General features: G+C 40.4%; 1 protein-coding gene across 5 annotated transcripts in view; it reads left to right on the forward strand.

Moving 5' to 3' along the window:
• The window catches only part of ACLY (ATP citrate lyase), a 75,373-nt gene that overhangs the window by 6,352 nt on the left and 50,076 nt on the right, over positions 1-18,945 (forward strand). For all 5 annotated transcript variants that reach the window (XM_087947897.1, XM_087947896.1, XM_087947895.1 and 2 more), the window contains 2 exons: positions 15,783-15,947; positions 17,702-17,824. In XM_087947897.1, coding sequence (XP_087804023.1) covers positions 15,789-15,947; positions 17,702-17,824 — 282 coding nt within the window. In that variant the 5' untranslated portion in view covers positions 15,783-15,788. The remainder of the gene's footprint in view (positions 1-15,782; positions 15,948-17,701; positions 17,825-18,945) is intronic.

The following is an 18,945-nucleotide window of genomic DNA, read 5'->3' on the forward strand; positions in this document are numbered from 1 at the left end:
AGACAAACTCCAAATCTTCCCTACCCACAGAATAGACAACAAAATGGGTGAATTTCGGAGACACATTTTGATAGTTTTGGAGACTTGGGGGATGTTTTAATGATTGGAATGGAAACATGATTTGGGATGCTGGGGAATTGCAAGTTGGCCATGAGTTCTCAATCATATTTCCTCTCTCTCTATGGGAACATAATTTCATTGCTGCAACAATTTTCTAGAGGCTGCAGTAATTTTCTAAGGTGGGGTGTCATCATGGTGTCGTTATATGATGTATTGGGACTTTTTTCCCCTTTGCTAAACCGGGTGGGGATGTGGCCAGCTTGTGACACATCCAGCTCACTGGCTGGGCATTTGACAGCCCTGTTCTAAGGGCATATAAATAATAGGATTTGGAAGGGTCAGGCTCAGATTTGGCCATTTTGTGAAAAAATTATTTCAGGGATTCTTTTTGTGTTACATATTTCTCCATATATTTCAAATTATTCTGATTAATTATTTTTTTATCTCTTCATTTCTTTTCATGCTGCTTCTCTAATTGCAAGAAAGATAACTTATTAAGAGATACTTTTCCATCTCGCCACTCCTCATTTTTAAAAGTTTTGATGTTGATGATGATGTGTGATGAAGCTTTATCTCTGCAATTTTCTTTACAGCCCCGTCTGTTATTCTTTGTTCAGAAGAGAGAGTTGGACCTTCACCCATCTTTTTTTTTTTAAAGTCTCTTGGTGATTTTTTTTGGCTGCTTTGCTCAGTTCCAAATTTTTCTCTTTTTAGAAAAATCAATAGCTATGGTTGCTGACTGCCTGGAGTTCAAACTGCCTGTTTTTGTTGCCTGCCTTAAATTTAATTTTATTAAAGATATATTCATAGCACCGTATGAATAGAAGATAAATGAATACAGGAAGCAGTATATCATTTAGATTTCTTTATGTGGGACAGGTTGCTTGTCAATTTTTTTGATTCAGTATTCTGATCTTTCTCTTGTCATGTTTCTTTGCTTTTGCTTCTGACGCATTTCTGACATATTCACAGGATAGGTTGACAGTAACAACTTGAAAAAAATGTGACCCTTTGGCATAGAAGACCTTAAAACCAGGTTTTCTGTGTCATCCTGAAATGAGTCTTCTCTGCTCCTGTTCTAAACACGTACTTCTTGGATACTAATGAAAATTGTGCATAATCTATTTCTACCATTCCATTAGCTGGAAAATCCTTTTTTTTTTTTTTTTGCTTGGTGACTGGCCTGATTGCACTCAAAGTAGAAACAAGTGGAGAAGATGCTGTAATGAAACCTTTCTGATAGAAATTCCAAGGAGATAGAAAGATTCTATTTTTTATTCAAATGGCAGAAAATACCTGAGTTCCATCCTTTTTCTAAGATGTTTCCACAGCACTCATTATTAACTCATTCTAAGACCAAATTGTATGCTGCCAGCATAAAGTGCAGGGGGTCAGATCAAAAACAGGATCCTACTGAAGGGCTATAAGACTTAAAGGTTTCACACTGGCAGTCTAATCTGCTTGCAATTAAGGCACTTGGATTTCACTACATCCAAGTATAGGTAGCACCACACAGGTATGCTGCAGATGCTTTAAACCAGGGGTGTCCAACCTTGGCCACTTTAAGACTTGTGGACTTCAACTCCCAGAATTCCTCAGCCAGCTTTGAAGTCCACAAGTCTTAAAGTGGCCAAGGTTGGACATCCCTGCTTTAAACTCTGATCAGTCCCCAGCATGTAAAGGTTTATCAGAGTTATAATTCAAAAATTACGAGAGCCAGTAAGTCTAGTGATTAAGTACCAGGCTACAAAGCAAGAGACCATAAGTTCTAGTCCCACCTTAGCCACGAAATTCAGCAGTGTGACCTTGGGCCAGTTACTCTCTCTCAGTTCAAACCATAGGATTATTGTTGCAGGGAAAATGGGAGAAGGAAGATATAACTGCCTTGAGTTATTTGTAAAAATAATAAACGTGGGATACAAATATATAAAGATGAAGTAAAATATCTAGTGAGTTGCCTATTATTTTCTACACTAATGATGATAAAAAGGTTGCCAACTGATCTGAAGAGTCAAGAAATCATTAAGGGCTCTTTGCCTTTCAAAGATACAACACATATTCCTACAGCTGAACAAATAGTAGATGGATTTTGGAAGGTCTTGGAAGCAAATAGTTATGGCTTTCAGCAGACCTCTTAGTAATGAACAATGCATAGCTCTTTCAAAAATCTGGCCAAACATCAGGCAGCAAACAATTACAATTTCCTGTACCTATTTCCTGCTGCCCAGATTTTTGCAGACCAGACCTGGTTGTTCTAACCCAAGCAAGTCTGTATTCATATTTTTTTTGCTAAAAACTCATTATATATCCTTGCAAAATCCTCAGTCCATCTAGTTTGCCTCTAGGTTCTTGGTAAAAGGTATCTGATAACAGAAATGGTGTGGCTACATTTTTGTGTCTTAAAAAAGGGAAACTGAAGATATGTATATTGATTAATGACTGTATGCTTGAAGATTATGGTTGCTTGGAATTATAGCCACCAGAAAATATAACATTAATCAATTCATTAATTAAACAATAATCCTATAACTGCCAACTCAGAGCAAGTTCTATTCAGTATAAGACTGTAGACTTTATTCTTGATAGGGTATTCATACTTAAGCAGAATCTTAGATACATCTTAATTACCCATCTTTACTGATTTGAATGTAATTGTTGGGTATATAAACAAAATAAAACACCTGAGCTCACATTTTGTGTTAAGAAAAACCAAATCAAAATATGGGTAGCAGAGAGAGAAAAAGATATTTTGAATACACACAAGTCACAGCTGCTTTAATGGCGTGACAATCTATAAATTAACAGCTTCAAATAAATGTTATTTGCAAAGGAAAACAGTTGAATAAGCCTTCCCTTAGCTATGGCACAGGATGATTATGTGGGATAGATCTATAACTTAAAAGTAATGAATTGTATATTCTCCGAACCCAAAAAGATCCCTCTATCCCAAAACAAGATATGGAACAAGAAGTGCTGAAACAGAGTTCTGCTTCAGTGCTTGCAGATAGATAACCCTGAAACCAATATATTACTTAGCAAACAACAACTCCCCAAACAAGTGAAAAACAAATAGCAAAATGCAGTGCTCCGTGAAAGATAAATAGCAAAACGCAGATTTCCCAAAGCATGTTGAAATTCAATGACATTCAAGTTTTTTTCATGCAATTATTTTCTCCATGATGTTGGCAAGGGTTTATAAAGCCAGCCAAGATGAAAGCATGATTACTAATCTGAAGAGCAAGCCAATATAATTTTAATATCATCCCCCCAAAAAATTCTTTGTTCTTCAGGTTGAGCTTGATTCCTGGTGCAGTGACTTTAAAGTCGTAGCTATGCTGTTTTATTGACAAGAAATGACTTTTTTCTGGGAAGATTTTTATTCTGAAAGACTCCCATCCCAAGTATAACCAGTTCTGACCCTGCTTAGCTTTTCATGACCAATCAAGATTGGCTAGACTCTGACTTCTACAGCCTAGTTACTTGGAAGCAACCTGTAATTAGAGGAACCTGTTTTATATATCTGCATATGTACATAGATGCAGAAAACACAGAAGGATTCATTCATGTGGGAATAGATACACAAAAATGTCTCCTATTTTTTCAAGAATCAAGGCCATTCTTTGTGTGTGTATTCATTGCTTGCATGGAAAAATTTGTCATTAGTATGACAAAAAATTCTGTTGGAAGGGATATGGCCTCCTCATTTATCACTTCTCAGATCCTGAGAGATAAAGTGTGTTTCACAATTGTAGTCAAAAAGATTCATTGTTAGAGTGTGAAAGACCAAGAATTGGTCTCTTGGGAAGCTTTTCCGTTGCAGTTTTGCACAAGCTAATCTTCTGGTCATAATCTTCTAACTAGAGAAGAAACACATATGATAACCTCTTCCTCAGAACAGAAAAATGATTTTATAGTCACCATCCAGAATTGCTGAATTGAGAAGAAGGGAGGAGAGAGAGAGAGGGAGAGAGAGAGAGAGAGAGAGAGAGAGAGAGAGAGAGTAGTTTTCCACTTAGAGTATATGATTAGGACCAGATACACACAAATTCAAGTCTTTGCTCAGCAAACTCACATGACAACGCTGGGCAAATCACAAGCTCTCTCTCTTGCTATCTTGAGTAAGAGAAGAGTGGAGAAGTTGGTTAGAAGTCTGACATAAATAACTTAAAAGTTCATCCTAGCTGGGATTGCTAGGAAAGATGCCCAGGTAAAATATTAAACCATGCAAGGTGAAGCAGTTAACTTCTTGTGCTGGGTGCCTTGGGATTACTTCAACTACTTGATTTCAGAACAAGGCTAAAAGTTCTCTGAGGGCAGATAAGTTGAGAATTCTTGCTTAAGGGAGAGAAGGAGGGAGAGGATGTGACAAGGACCACACGAGCCTCTTCAAATACTCTCTCTTGTATTTTGCACTCTTGGCTATTAATAGAGGCTCTTCAATCAGCAGACTTGATTGCTTTACTTGTAATTGTGTCCTCCTTGTCTTCCTGCTGTGATATCTCACAGCTTTTTAAATGCGAGGAAGAGACTGTGTGGCGTATATGTGTGGGAGGAGTGGAGGCATATTCAACTAGAGAGGTTTCTAAAAAATATAATCACAGAATGCAATTGATGATCTTAAACACCAGGTGACTCAGCCAAAACAATGTCCAGACCTCTTGTACCTGAAACAGAGATACACTATACTTAATATTTGTTAATTGCTGTACACTTATTTTTCAGTGACTCTTCTCTGCTATATATAAAGTTTGATTCCCACTCCACAAAAACCTTTAGTGATAAAATATGTATATTTTAATATGTTTTAATAGCATATTTGTAATCTACTTTAATTCATCTCTGGAAAAAGTGGTGTGACAAGTAATACTTGGAATTATTACCAGGAATATGAGCTTTTTGCCTTGTAAATCAGCCCTATTTTATTTTGATTGTTAGTAGTTTTCCAAAAACTTTAATGCTGATCTATGTCAGCTCTTTTTAAATCAGATTATATGGCATTCATATATAAGAAATATCTGTCTCACTCATCAGAAGTCCAAAGGCATTGAGATTTTCACCTTGGGCTGAATCAACCTATATGTCAAAACCATATATGGTATATGGAGAGGAAGTAAACATTTCTGTAAATTTATTTTGCAAGATGGCTTACTTTTCCAGTACTTCTGCTTAGACATGAATTTTATGTATGGAAGATAATGATGTAGAAAACAGGTTTCCCAAAGCATGGATAATCAGGAATTGCATATGTATATCTTGAAAATGAGGGGGACAGGAACCATAGCATCTCCACTGAGCCAAAGGGAGAATCCAGGATGGGTAGTCTCTAGTCTCCTAGCTCTGCAGACCGAGTTGAAAAACTGAAGACACACTCCCTGGTAATGGTCCCCAGTTCTTCACTCGGTCTCAGCGTATTCAGACCACCCTTTAAGGGATCTGAATAGTTAGGATTGTAGAAGAATATTCACCCCCTGGATTAAGCTTTTTTTCGCAGAGAGGCTTAGATCAGGTTTGACAGCCGGCTTGCCGGTTTAGCACTTTCATTTTTTCGCGGCTTTGTTCCAGTTTGCGTTTTTTTGCTTCTTATTTTAAATTTTTGACTTTTCTTGCTGGTGGACTGGTTTTTGTTTTGTTTTCTGCCAAAACTTGAGTGGAGATGACCCTGAGAGCCTGTGTGGCCCGGGCTGGGGCAGGAGTCGGCGTCTTATTTAACTCGCCTCCTTCCGATCCGCTTTCCCTTGCCTGGGATGAGCCGCAGCTGCCGCTAAACGCTTCTGTCCCTTTTCAGCGGCAGCGGCCATTTATTTCGTTTAGAGACAGTCTTGCAGTTCGTCTCCAGAACTGTCCCTGGGGGGGGGGTTCTGGCCATTGGGATTAAATCCTGACCCCCCCCCATCCAGTCCCCAGAGCACCGTGGCAGCTGCGAGACGCTTGAGTCTGCCTGATAATTGCGGTGCAGCCAGCGCCAGCCCCTGTCAGGGCTTGCTGCAATTCAAAGAGGCAGCCGTTTTTTCAACCTTTTTTCCTTGACTCGGCTTTTGAATTGCGGAGCTGGGCTGAGCTCACCACTTTGGGTCACACTAGCCTCCTGAAATGGTGGACAGCTACTGTGGCTGTAGCTGACAGCTTAGGCTGAATATTTTTTATTTTATTTTATTTTTACTTCTTTCTCCCTTTCTCTACCCCTGTCAAGTGACAGTTATTTTTGGCGGGCTCAAAGATGGCCACCAAGGGAGCTGATCAAGAATTGTCAGTTCCTCATCAGGTAGAGAGAAGGATGTAAAGGAATCTCCTAAGCCCAGGTCTGCGGGTCTAGAGGCAGCAGCTAGGATTAGAGCCAGGGCTCTAGCCCCTAAGAGATCCTCTAGGGCCGAGGATAGACAGGCCAGGCATAGACAAAAAGCCATGGACAAACAGTTTGACAGGGCAGTGAGAGATTCCAGGATGGCTGAATACAGAGCCTCCCCTCAAACTTTGCCTCCTCAAGATGACAGGCAGCCAGACCAACTGGCAGATAGGCAGTATATGATGGCCTGGTCTCCTGGGAGCTCAAGTACCCATGATTTGCAGGGTAACCTCCAAATCAGGTCTGAGACCTCTCACAATTTTTCTGAGCCGTCTCAGGGGATCTTTATGGCGGCATAAAGATCCCCTGTGCCAGACCTGTGCCTGCAGCCACCTTTACACCTACAGCAGCTGGCTTATGACCGGAGGAGACCCAGATGCAATAAATGCCATCCTTCATGAGAGCCTGGATCTCCCAGACAATAAGACAGGAATTGCAGGCAGAGGTCAACCAGCTGCGCCAGCTGTCTTATTTGGAACCTAGCAGAGAAGTCCTGCAGGGGCAGGGGCAGGCTTCTGCTGAACAGCCGGTCCACTTCAGAGAGCGCTCGGCCTTCCCTTCAGAAATTCAGAAAGGCTTCAGAAAGCAGACGAGAGGGACCTCCTTCCAGAAAGGGATTTTTCGGATGAGGAATCGGAGGTAGCAGGTCCCCCCTCCTTTAAGGGCCTTTCCAGCTGGCTCTTTTCAAGACTCTGCTGGTTAAGGCCAAGAGCATGGCTCATCTCAAAAACGACATGGTCACTCAGGACCTTCCCACTGAGGGAGAGGATCAGGAGGATTTCCTGTTCACTGAGAAAGCATCTGTGGTGGACGCTGTACCTGTGCCCCAGATGTTTCTGAACCTGATCAAAAAGCAGTGGGAGTCCCCTGGGATCTACACTCGCCCCAGTGGGTCTGAGTCTGCCTTATTTAATGTGGACAAAGACCTTTTGGACATTATGGAAGTGCCAAAGGTAGATGGCCCAGTGGTAGCCCTAGCTTCCTCATCTGTCATCCCACCTGATGCAGAGGATGTTCTAAAGACAGAGGACTGGGAGGAGGAGATGGCACTCCGGAGAGTTCATCAAGCCGACTCCTGGGCCATCAGAACATCGACGACCACATCTTTTTTTACTCGGGCCTCTTTGCGGTGGCTGAGGCAGCTACAGGACAGAATCCCACCTGAAAATCTCAGGGTGCATCAGGACCTGAATAAGATTATAGCTGCGGCTCAATTGACTGCTGATGCCACCCTCACGTCAGCCAAATTTTCTTCCAGAGCCATGGCCTCTTCCATAACAGCATGCAGGCTTCTCTGGCTAAGAAATTGGCAGATGGACGCCAGAACCAAATGGAAGCTGGCGTCAGCTCCCTTTAAGGGAGAGAGGCTTTTGGGGGATGCCCTGGATCCCTTTTTGATGGAAACCAGGGATGAGCGAAAGATCCTGCCCTCCCAGGGGAGGCGCTTTGATTACAGGTCTCATCCCTACTACAGGAAGCCCTTCTTTAAACAGGGGGAAGCTGGGGCAGGCTTTCCCCATCAAAGTAGGCCCTTTTTCCAGAGATCCTCCTCTCAGGCCGATAGACAGGCCTTTGCCGTCAGAGGGTGTCAGAGGCAAGAGGGCAGAAGATCCTTTAGGGGTTCCAACAGACCCTTCAGGTGCAACAAGTGATGCCCGAGCCTCATCCCCCATAAGGGGCCATCTGGGACTGTTCTGGCAGAGGTGGGAACAGACCACAACGGACGTTTGGATCCTGTCAACCTTACGGTCAGGTCTCTCTCTAGAGTTTCTCTCCCCCCCCCAAGAGCCTTTGTGTGCTGCCCCATCTCCAGGGACCCCTCAAAGAGGGATCTCATGGAATCAGTGATCCACCATCTGCTGGACATTCGGGCCATCCAGCCGGTTCCGGTGGACCAGGAGAGACAGGGTTTCTATTCAATATTGTTTGTGATTCCAAAGGCCTCGGGGGTATGGCGAGCAATCCTCAACCTGAAAGGGCTCAACAGACATCTAATCTACTGAAGGTTCAAGATGCACTCCCTCCACTCCATTCTAGAGGGACTGCAGGAGGGAGATTTTTTGGCCTCGGTAGACTTGACGGAGGTCTACCTCCATGTGCCCATACACCCCAACCACCGTCAGTTCCTGAGGTTTTGCTATGGCAGCCGCCATTTTCAATACAGGGCTCTTCTGTTCGGCCTGTCATCAGCCCCTCAGACTTTTACCAAGCTCTTGGCAGCGGTAGCGGCACACTTCAGAGCCTTACCCATAAGGATCCAATGCTATTTGGATGACATCCTGACAGCATGCTCTTCCAGACCCCAGGCAGAGGATGATCTGATGTCAACAATCAGGATTCTTTGAGAGCATGGGTTCTCGTTAAACCTGGAAAATGCCACCTATTACCATCGACTTGGATCTTGCATTTGGGGGCCATTATAGACACCTTGACTGGACAGGTTTTTCTCTCACAGGAGCGTCGAGACAGTATCAGGGAAGTCACGTCGCTGATCCTGTCTTCCAGAGAGGCACCTATCATCTTGCTGTCTCAACTTCTCGGCAAAATGATATCGTGCATCAGGATTGTCCCATGGGCCCGCTTCCACACCCGAACCCTTCAGTGGTTCCTGCTCCCTTACCAGAGGGCGAGCAGGGGCGACTCTCCAAGGAAGGTTCACATCCCCTTGCCAGTTCTTTGTTCCCTCCATTGGTGGCAGTCCCGAGCCATGGATCAGGGATGCTTGTACAGGGAACCCCAGAGGATTACCATCACCATCGATTCCAGTCTCTATGGTTGGGGGCCCACTTGGGAGCCCAGGTCACCCAGGGGTGGTGGTCATGAGAGGAGCTCGCCCACAACATAAATTGGCTAGAGCTCAGAGCTGCTCACTTAGCACTCAAGGATCTAAGGCAAGAGGTGGTGGGGAGACATGTGCTTCTCCTCACAGACAATGTGGCTACCAAGGCCCACATAAACCGGCAGGGGGGCACACGCTCCAGATATCTAATGCAGGAAGCAACTCAATTGTGCAGGTGGGCAGAGAGAAACCTGTTGTCCCTACAAGCAGAACATATCTCGGGAGTATCCAACGTGCAGGCAGACTGGTTGAGCAGGGCCACAGTCGACCAGTCAGAATGGCGACTGCATCCCAGTCTATTCCAGGAGATGACAGAACGCTTCGGCCGCCCGATTCTGGATCTCTTTGCATCACCAGAGAACACGCACCTCCCAAGGTTCTTTGCTCGATTCCCTGCCCGAGGAGCAGAAGGGGTCAATGCTCTCTGGTGCAGGTGGCCCCAGGGACTATTGTATGCCTTCCCTCCTTCCCCTGATTTCGGGGGCAATCAGGAAAGTACTGATAGAGAGGGTGGAAGTTCTGTTGGTAGCCCCTTACTGGCCCAGGCATCCTTGGTTCGCCGACCTGGTGGGCCTGTCAGTCGCTAGACCCTGGAGAATTCCCCTGCACAAGATCTCCCTCAGCCAGGGCCTGATCGAGCACCCAGATCCAGCCTGGTTTCGGTTGACTGTCTGGCGCTTGAGCGGGGGATCCTGAAACGGGAGAAGTTTTCTACAAAGGTCATTCAGACCATCCAGGCGGCCAGAAGACCTTACACCAGGATATATAACGCAACGTGGAAGATTTTCTGCAGTTGGTGCACTTGTCACCAGTTAGAACCCACTGCGGTTTCTGTTGCAAAGGTATTAGAGTTCCTGCAGGACGAGTTGGATAAAGGTCTCTCCCCCAATACCTTGAAGAGACAGGTGGCTGCCTTGACCTTGGTGATTTCGGTCAAGGGCTCTACTACTCTGGCCCAACACCCTAGGGTGAAAGCCTTCCTTAGGGGAGCCATGAATCTGAGGCCACCGATGGTCCACCACTACCCCACCTGGGATTTGCCCAAAGTCCTGCAGGCACTAACTTCTCCCCCATTTGAACCCTTACGTGAAGTCTGCCTTCACCTTCTCACGTGGAAGGTGTCATTCTTGGTGGCCATTACCTCGACCAGGCGTATTTCAGAGTTGGCGGCCTTATCCATCAGGAAGGATCTGTTCCATGTAGACAGAGTGATTCTGCAGTTGGACCTTACTTTCCTGCCCAAGGTGAACTCCTTATTCCATCGTTCACAGGAGTGGATTTTGCCTAATTTCTGTCCTGAGCCTACCCATGCACTAGAGAAAAAATGGCACACCTTGGATGTTAGAAGGGCCCTCCGTATTTACATCAAAAGAACTTCTTCTTTTAGGAGGACGGAAGCCTTATTTGTTTCCTTTCAGCCATCAACTTTAGGTCGCAGGGTGACACCTTCCACAGTGGGTCGCTGGCTCAGAGCCTGCATTGCAAAGGCCTATGAGTTACAGAGCCTTCCTGTGCCCAGGAGGATCACAGCACACTCAACCAGAAGTGCAGTGACCACCGCAGCCTGGGCAATGCAGGCATCGATTCGGGACATTTGTAGAGCTGCAACCTGGTCATCGGTGACCCCATTCATAAGACATTACAAAATTGACTCCTTTGCCTCAGTGGAGGCGTCCTTTGGAAGAAGAGTCCTGCAGGGTGTGCATGTAGAGGTGGGGATTTCCGACCAATCCAGCACCCACCCGTAGGACAGCCATCAGCCAGCTTTGGTATGTCCCATCCTGGATTCTCCCTTTGGCTCAGTGGAGAAGGGGCGTTAGTCCTACCTGAATGCTTCTTCTCGGTGAGCCGAAGGGAAAATCCAGTCCCACCTTGTATTCTGTCTGGTTGGAATAGGGAGGAAATGTCCCTTTTTTTCGCAGTATCAATAAACTATCTGTTTGAAGACAAGGAGCAGCTGAATTCGCTTCAACGTCGTTCAGAACTGGGGACCGTTACCAGGGGGTGTGTCCTCAGTTTTTCAACTCGGTCTGCAGAGCTAGGAGACTAGAGACTACCTATCCTGGATTCTCCCTTTGGCTCCCCGAGAAGAAGTGTTCAGGTAGGACCAACGCCCCATCAACTCTTCCACGAACAGAAATATTTGCTGGAAACAAGATTAATTTATAACTCTCATAAAATAGATTGTATACAATGAGATTGTTGATAACATCTGTTCCCTGTGAAGCAACAAATGATACAGAATGGACTAATGAGCTAAGGAGATTCAAAAAAATTTCCAAAATAGTCATAGCAATACAGAGATAACCATGCTTATTATACAATCTGTATAGCAGTGGAAAGCATGCTACATTTGTAGTAATCTGATAAATAATATTACATTAAATTTTAGAGCTTTACAAATCAGCAGAATGTGGCAACCAAACATTATTTTCTATAGCTGTCATCATGATTGGATAATAGTGTGAGCCAACATAGATATTCTCCAAAGATGAGAAGATTTAAAAGAACATTCTGACACAAAAACATTTCGTAGTGATGACATATATTTGTCCCTATCTGTGTACCAAGAAGTGTATCTAGAAATAAATACTTAATCAGTACATTACAAAAATCCATTTGGGTGATGGATTTCAGATGATTTTGTCGAGAGAGAGAGCTCTGAATATCTTTTATCTGTAACCACACAACAAATGAAAATGTGAGTTAATATTTCCTTGTCTGTCAGATGTTTAAATATAAGCAAGAATTTCATAAAAGCATAGTAATTTTCAAAAATTAGAGAACTCAGCTTTATATAGTTAGCATATGCCCTTCCTTCTGGCACAGTTTTATGTTAATTGGTTACCTGGTTTATGCCTGGAATCTTAAACACATCAGCCAGGAAAGGGAGCACACTGATGACAAGGGGGAAACTAAAGCACTTGGTTAAGATGGCTTTCTTCCTAATTGCCCCTTGAACTGCTGCTGTTTCGCCTGCAGTGTTTTTCTTCATTTTTAAAAAAGCTCATTTATTATAGGCAAAAAGATAAAGAGAGAGGAGCGTTCATTCAGATATTAAAAAAGAAAGGAGCACTTCAAACTATTGTAGGGTTGATGAGAAAAGAATGTGCCTCCAAACACTGTCTTGTCTTGTCTTCCAACTTTGGTTTTTTGTTTTGTTTTTGCTTTCATAAAAGCATTCAGGTCCTGTTTATCTTCTTCTGCATTCATTTCCATATAATAATAATGAGGTCTTCTTTTTCTTCTTTACTTCCTCTTTTACTGCTTTGGGTGTTGAGGGAAGTAATGAGATGAATCTACCAATTTCTTCCCAAGAAGTCCATAAGAGTTCAATTTATATAAAATAATCAGCTCCATTGGATAAATCATAATTTTACTCTAGAAACTTGCCAAAAGAGGTTTTCTATTGATATTCTTGTACTGGATCTTTCAGTTCCTTATTCCACAGTTTTCTATACAATTGAATATAATATATAGCAACAAACATTTATTGACTACATTATAGGCTTATTGATTCCTCATAGGAACATGATGAACCATCTGCCATTAGAATTCTGAGCCATTTAACACAACCACTCCTGATCCGTACCTAGGTATCAAAAAGTATTTTTTAAAAGTTATTACTAGTACTTCCTAGAGAGATTAAGTTTATATATAAATTTCTCTGCTCACAAAAATCAGCATCTCATCCTGTAGATTTAAAGTACATATATGCACAATGTGCCCAATGCCCAAATTCTCTAACAAAATTATTCCTTTAATAGTTTCTCCTTTACTCTCAAATATTAAAACTGTTATTGCCCTTAAAAGATTGTAAGGATAGCATTCTTGTGCTATGTAGGAAAAACTACACTTTTGCTAGTGAGATGCTAAGAAATGTCTACAATGTTGCAGGAACAATATCTTCGGAAAATTTTTGTACCATCTTAAGCTGAATTTCATTGTAAAGTTTATAATTATGAAGAAGTAAGTCCCACGGAATTTAAAGTTTATAATAAATTTTCTGGAAAAAGAAATGTTTGATTCAAAATGTTAATAGTTTTATTAGATAGTATTAAATTGAAACTGCTAGTTTGAAGGGGGGGAAACCATTATTAAAAAGTATAAATACTTCATTTACTAATTTTGTCTTGTTCTTTATGGGTACTACTTCTTTTAGTTAAAAGAAACTTTAAAAAACCTTTTCAAATATTTCAAAGTGGCTGCCAACCATACCAAAAGAAAATTCACATTTACTGTCCATCCTTGTTTTTAAACTGTCTTCTTGCAGTCTGTTTTAAGGCAAATAGAACGTTCATTTTGACTCATCCCATCTCCCTTAAGTAAAGACTGAGCTAGCTAGCAAGTCCATTTTATTTTTGGGGGGAGTTTGAGCACTGAGCCATTCAAAAGCAGCAGTAAAATTTAATGAGCCTCAGTATGAACTCATTCATTTTCTAGAGTAGGGAGAGATTGTCAAAATAAATATCCTCCATGGTGATTTTGTGAAAGACTATTTAAAATATTTTTCTTTATTGCCTGATAAACAATATCAAGGATATTTTTCAAGTTATAAGATAGTTAAAAACATTAGACACAATCCTCCATCTGGGTTCCATCTCCTTGTCTGTATATCATTAGTTCATTCATGTGTGACAAGTATTCTGTCATCAAAATCAAATGCCACAAAATCATTTTAAGTTAAAAAAAAAAAGTCCATAAAGAGTTTCCAGTCATTGATTTATATCAGTAATAAACTTTCTCTTATCAATGAAGTCAGTTTGGCCATCTCAGCAAGTTTTGTCATTTCAATGCCATTCCTCTATGGGGTTAGAGTTAAATCTGTCAGCATATAATAATATAAAGGAAACAGCTATCAGTGGTTTTCTTGTTTACAGTTACCAGAAAGATTTAAAATGGATAAACTTTCTTGGTATTGATATAATGTCCAGCACGATGAACATATAATTGCTAAACTATATAAATTTTTGTTGAAATTTGAAATGGAATAGCAGGTTAAAGAATATATGATAAAGTGGGCTAAGAATTGTGGTTATAATAAAAAGATAATAATATTCAGTGAAAAGGTTGAAATTTGCATTATGTTATGATCAAATAATTTATAAAATTATGAATCATGACATCAGAGAAATTATCTAAAATAGCTACAATATTCCAAATGTATGTTGGAAAAGTGAAAAACAAAAGGCATATTCTACCATGATTTTTGGAGATTTAAAAAAGCTAACATATTTTGGATTTAAATGCCCAAATTAATATAGAGGAGTTTATTAATATTCAATTGGAGTCAAAACTTTTCTTTTTAGGAGTGATAGATACACAGAAAAGAGTCATGGGAAATTATTTCAGTATATGATTGCTGCAGCAAGATTTTTTTTTCTTTATTTACAACATTGTGTATTTTTACTTGTTTTTTGCATTCAGTTAAAAAAGAGTGATAAGAGGAAAAAAGATACCATCCATTTCCATCCATGTTATTAACAAAAATGTTGAGGAGTATATTGTAGAGCTCAATCAGTTCCTGACTTTAGTTTTAACAAGGACAGATAAATGAGTGGAGGAAAGGAAAGGAGAATTCAAGGAGCCTTATATAGACCAATCAGTCTGACACTGATACCTGAGAAGATCCTAGAGCAATTATAAAAAGGCCAATCAGTAGGCACTTTGGAAACATGCAGTTACTATTAAAACAATTATTAGCTGATTTAAAACATGAACTATTTGTTTTACATGGCACCTTCCTTATCAGATTATTGCAATGTTGGTGCAATAGATTTTGATTTGAGTAAATAAATCATTTGCTGGAACTCTCCCTAACACTGTGGTTAGTGAACTAGATAAGCATGAATTGAGTGACATAGTAGTTACATGCCAGTAGTAGTTAAAAGCCATTTATAGGGATGCCATTTGCCTAATTCTAAATATTTGAACTGATATATGCAAATAGGTTTTTTTTTTTTTTGGCATTTTTCCATCAGTGTTAGCTTCAGTCCTTCCTTTTCTTCCTGCACTTCATAAATTCTTGGTAGAACACATGCTCTCATATTGGAGAAACTTGAAAGTGAAGATGGAATCTTTCCTCTGTTTTAGTGTCCTTGTTTGGTGTTTCGACTGAGTAGATGGAAATTGATTCTTTCTTTTTCTCTGTTGATTCTAAACATCTTTTTTCTGGTTCTTAGCATTCCTTGCCAAGGAATCTCATTTTTAAATATACATTACAGAACAAGTTTAAAACTTAAAACAAATTCTAAAATTAATAATTAAAAGGGAATGCATTCCACAGAGCAGACGATTCATTGTCACTAGTTGTTACTGTGCCTTCTCCATGTTTTGAATCATACAGTGCTGCAGAACTGTTATGTCTTGGTTTCTAGAATAGAGTTTATGTTGACTACAGTTATATTGGACATGCAAGAAGCATTTTAAGTATAGAATACTTTTGAGTCATATCTCTGTCAGTAAAGCCATGGTAAAATAAATATTCTAAAGTTAAATATTTTATAAGTAACTCGTATATTTTTTTCTAATTGGCCTTAGGTAACCATGTCTGCCAAAGCAATTTCTGAACAAACAGGGAAGGAGTTTTTGTATAAATACATCTGCACCTCCTCAGCTGTCCAGAATCGCTTCAAATATGCCAGAGTAACTCCTGATAGTGACTGGGATCAGGTCACCCAAGATCATCCCTGGCTATTGACTGAGGTGAGAAAATAAAACTCTGTCTTGTAACATCCTAGAGCTATGCGAGATTCCTATAAAAGTACTGAACACTTGGTCTCTTTAGATCCATTCTTAGCTTGGAAGGCTAGCAACAACAGTCTATAATCTCAACATTTTCAAAATAAGAAAAATATAAATCCTAGAAAAGCTTTTTGTCTAAGTATTTGGCTAATAAGCAGCAATACAAGTCTTTAGGTACCATCATTGAATTTTCAGTTCCTAGATCAAGCTAGGTAGAGTGAAAGACCACCTTTGTACTTGTGGTTCCTATTGAGATTCCCATTAAGAATTACTTGCAGCTATAGCTGATTGCAATTGGGTGAAGTTTGGGAAACGTTACCACCTTCATCAGGGACAGACCACCTGCTTCCTAATCTCAAATGTCTCTTGTGAAATTTAAATTCAGAAGTCTAATAAGAGAGGGAGAAAGCAGTACTAGAAAAGAATGGTGTCAAAAAAGCCCCTTCTTGCTTTAGCTCCACTCAATCCTCCAACCATAACAGGTTGCTTTTGAGATAACACAGTCCTTAACAGAAAGAGCTCCATAATGTTAGCCTCTTTGTGGAATATTTGATTATAATAAAGCAAAAGATGGTTAGCTGATGTATTTTGCTTTCCAACTGATCATCATTGTATCTTTTATCTTCTGTGGATAAAGTAGCATATTAGATGCTTCTCGCTAGCTAGCTTTGATTTGATTTACAAGCTGCCCCAATCTTTATGATTATGGGAGGTTTATAGTGGAGCAATAGATTAATAAAAAAATTAGAATATATCACCCAGAAGAAAAATTACCACCCTTTCTGACCCAAGACATGCAGTGCAGCCAGGTGGTAAAGGCTCCCTTAAACATGAACAGGATAGGGGCCATATAATCTTGGGCAGAAGGCAGGTGTTCTTTGTTCTCTTTGCTTTGAAAAGTTCTGGGAATCTTCTTTCAAGTTACGTTATGGTGAAAGCAGAATTGCAAAGTAGAGACGTTCTGTCCCTGATTCCTTTGGGTTGCTTGTTCTCCTGGCTCCCATCCAGTTTAATCACATTTGGAGCCTAAATCTGTAATACAGTCCCATTTTTCTTGCTGATGGAGGACAGCTCTATTGATAGCTAATTAAATATTATGCACTTACTTACATGACTCAGTTGTTGCCTTGTGTCAGCAAGGAAGATGTAAGATCAGGAGTTGTGCCAGGAGACAGGAAGGGTTCAGAATATCCTTTTAATTTAATGATAGGATGCCTAAAGTAGGAACAGAAAGAATACTTTCAGATCCCTGGCTCTGACGTCAATGTTTGCTATACTGCTGTTAACGTTTGTGATGAGCAGTTACTTGCAAGTAAACAGATAGGAACGTCGTCTAAAAGCTACAAAGTATCTTATCATTGTTCAAGAATGCTCCTGCTAATCACAGGAATTTTGTGGTACATAATGCATTTTTTTAGCCTTCATTGTTTCATTTGTGAGGTAGGGATAATGTCATGGTAGTGATGATGCTTTCTAAAAGTATAACACGAAAATATGCCAAAATGAATATATACATTACTTCCAGGAAGTTTTATCAATCAAATTGATCCTTTTTATATTGTTTCTTTGATATGGCTGAAATGAACAAATTACGGTAATTCACATGGAGAAACAGTACCTGAATTTTCTGAAAAAGCATGTAAGCTATGTCAAATCTGATATAATTATCCACAAAGTTAATTTTTCATTTTTGGGGTTTTCTTTGAAAATTCTAGCGTCTGGTGGTGAAACCTGATCAGCTGATAAAACGACGCGGTAAACTTGGCTTGGTCGGTGTGGATCTTAATTTAGATCAAGTGAAAGCCTGGCTGAAACCACACCTTGGAAAAGAAGCTACAGTAAGTATTATTTATTTCTGAGTAAGCCGCATAAATTGGACATTGACCTTTGGAAAGGATATGGAGTGAATTAACGAATAAATGAATCAAGCAATGAATACCCCAAACCTACTTGGAGAACACAACATGGGACACAGCTATTTTGTATTTTATAATGAATGTCCTTAATATACAGTACCTATAGGAATCACTATGACCATAGGTCTGTCTACAGCATAGGAAATTCACTTTCCACCTCCCACTTTAAGATCTTCACTGGAGTTTATAAGGCCATTTCTAGGGGCCTAGTGCATTCTGAGTATCCTATGACAGCTTTTGTTTTGGGAGGAAAATATGACTTGCTTAGATAAGGAAGGGCATAAGAATGTCATTGGGGAAAGGAGGGATGAAAGTGAAGCAATTACATGGCTAGAAAGAGAAGTGCTGAATAAAAAGTAAAAGGAACATAGAAAAGAAATATTAAAAAAATAAAGAATTCATGCTGATATCCTAGAATTTGCATAATTTTTATATAGAATTTCCTTCCTTTTCAAGTTACGATCCTTCTTGTCTTAACAGACCAACACACATTTCTCAGGCTTTCCAGGGTTGCTACCTAAAAAAAACATGGATGCAAGGCATTAATACTTTCCTCAAAATTATGACAAAGACTCCATCTTCCATCAAAATATCACGATTGTATCATTGGACACCTGTCTCTCCATTGTGTTCTGTGATTTAATACTGGTTTTGACAGCACCTGTTATAAAAGTCATAAGGATCCATTTTTTCACTGGCAAATACTGGATCAGGAACCACTAAGTTTTCTGCAGATTACCATCAAATAAAAGCTATGTTATAAGTGTGCAGATTAAAAATAATTGTGTTGAATTCTAATGAATGTGACAAAGTTCACATCAAATCAAAACATAGGAATGTGCTTTCTATCATTTGGGTGTGAAGATGATGGGAGAATGATAACCACGTATGTATGTATGTATGTGTGTGTGTGCGTGTGCGTTCATTCTCATGGTACTTTTTCAAAACGCCCAAATACCCAGAAGAGACCAACAATGACAATGGTCTTATGCAGTCCCTTGAGGGTATGCTAATTCATAATATGTTTATATCTGTTCTTCTTT

Source organism: Notechis scutatus, chromosome Z, assembly GCF_049901735.1.
Source record: "Notechis scutatus isolate UNSWTSFEM ecotype Mainland chromosome Z, rNotScu1.2, whole genome shotgun sequence".
Lineage (NCBI taxonomy): Eukaryota > Metazoa > Chordata > Lepidosauria > Squamata > Elapidae > Notechis > Notechis scutatus.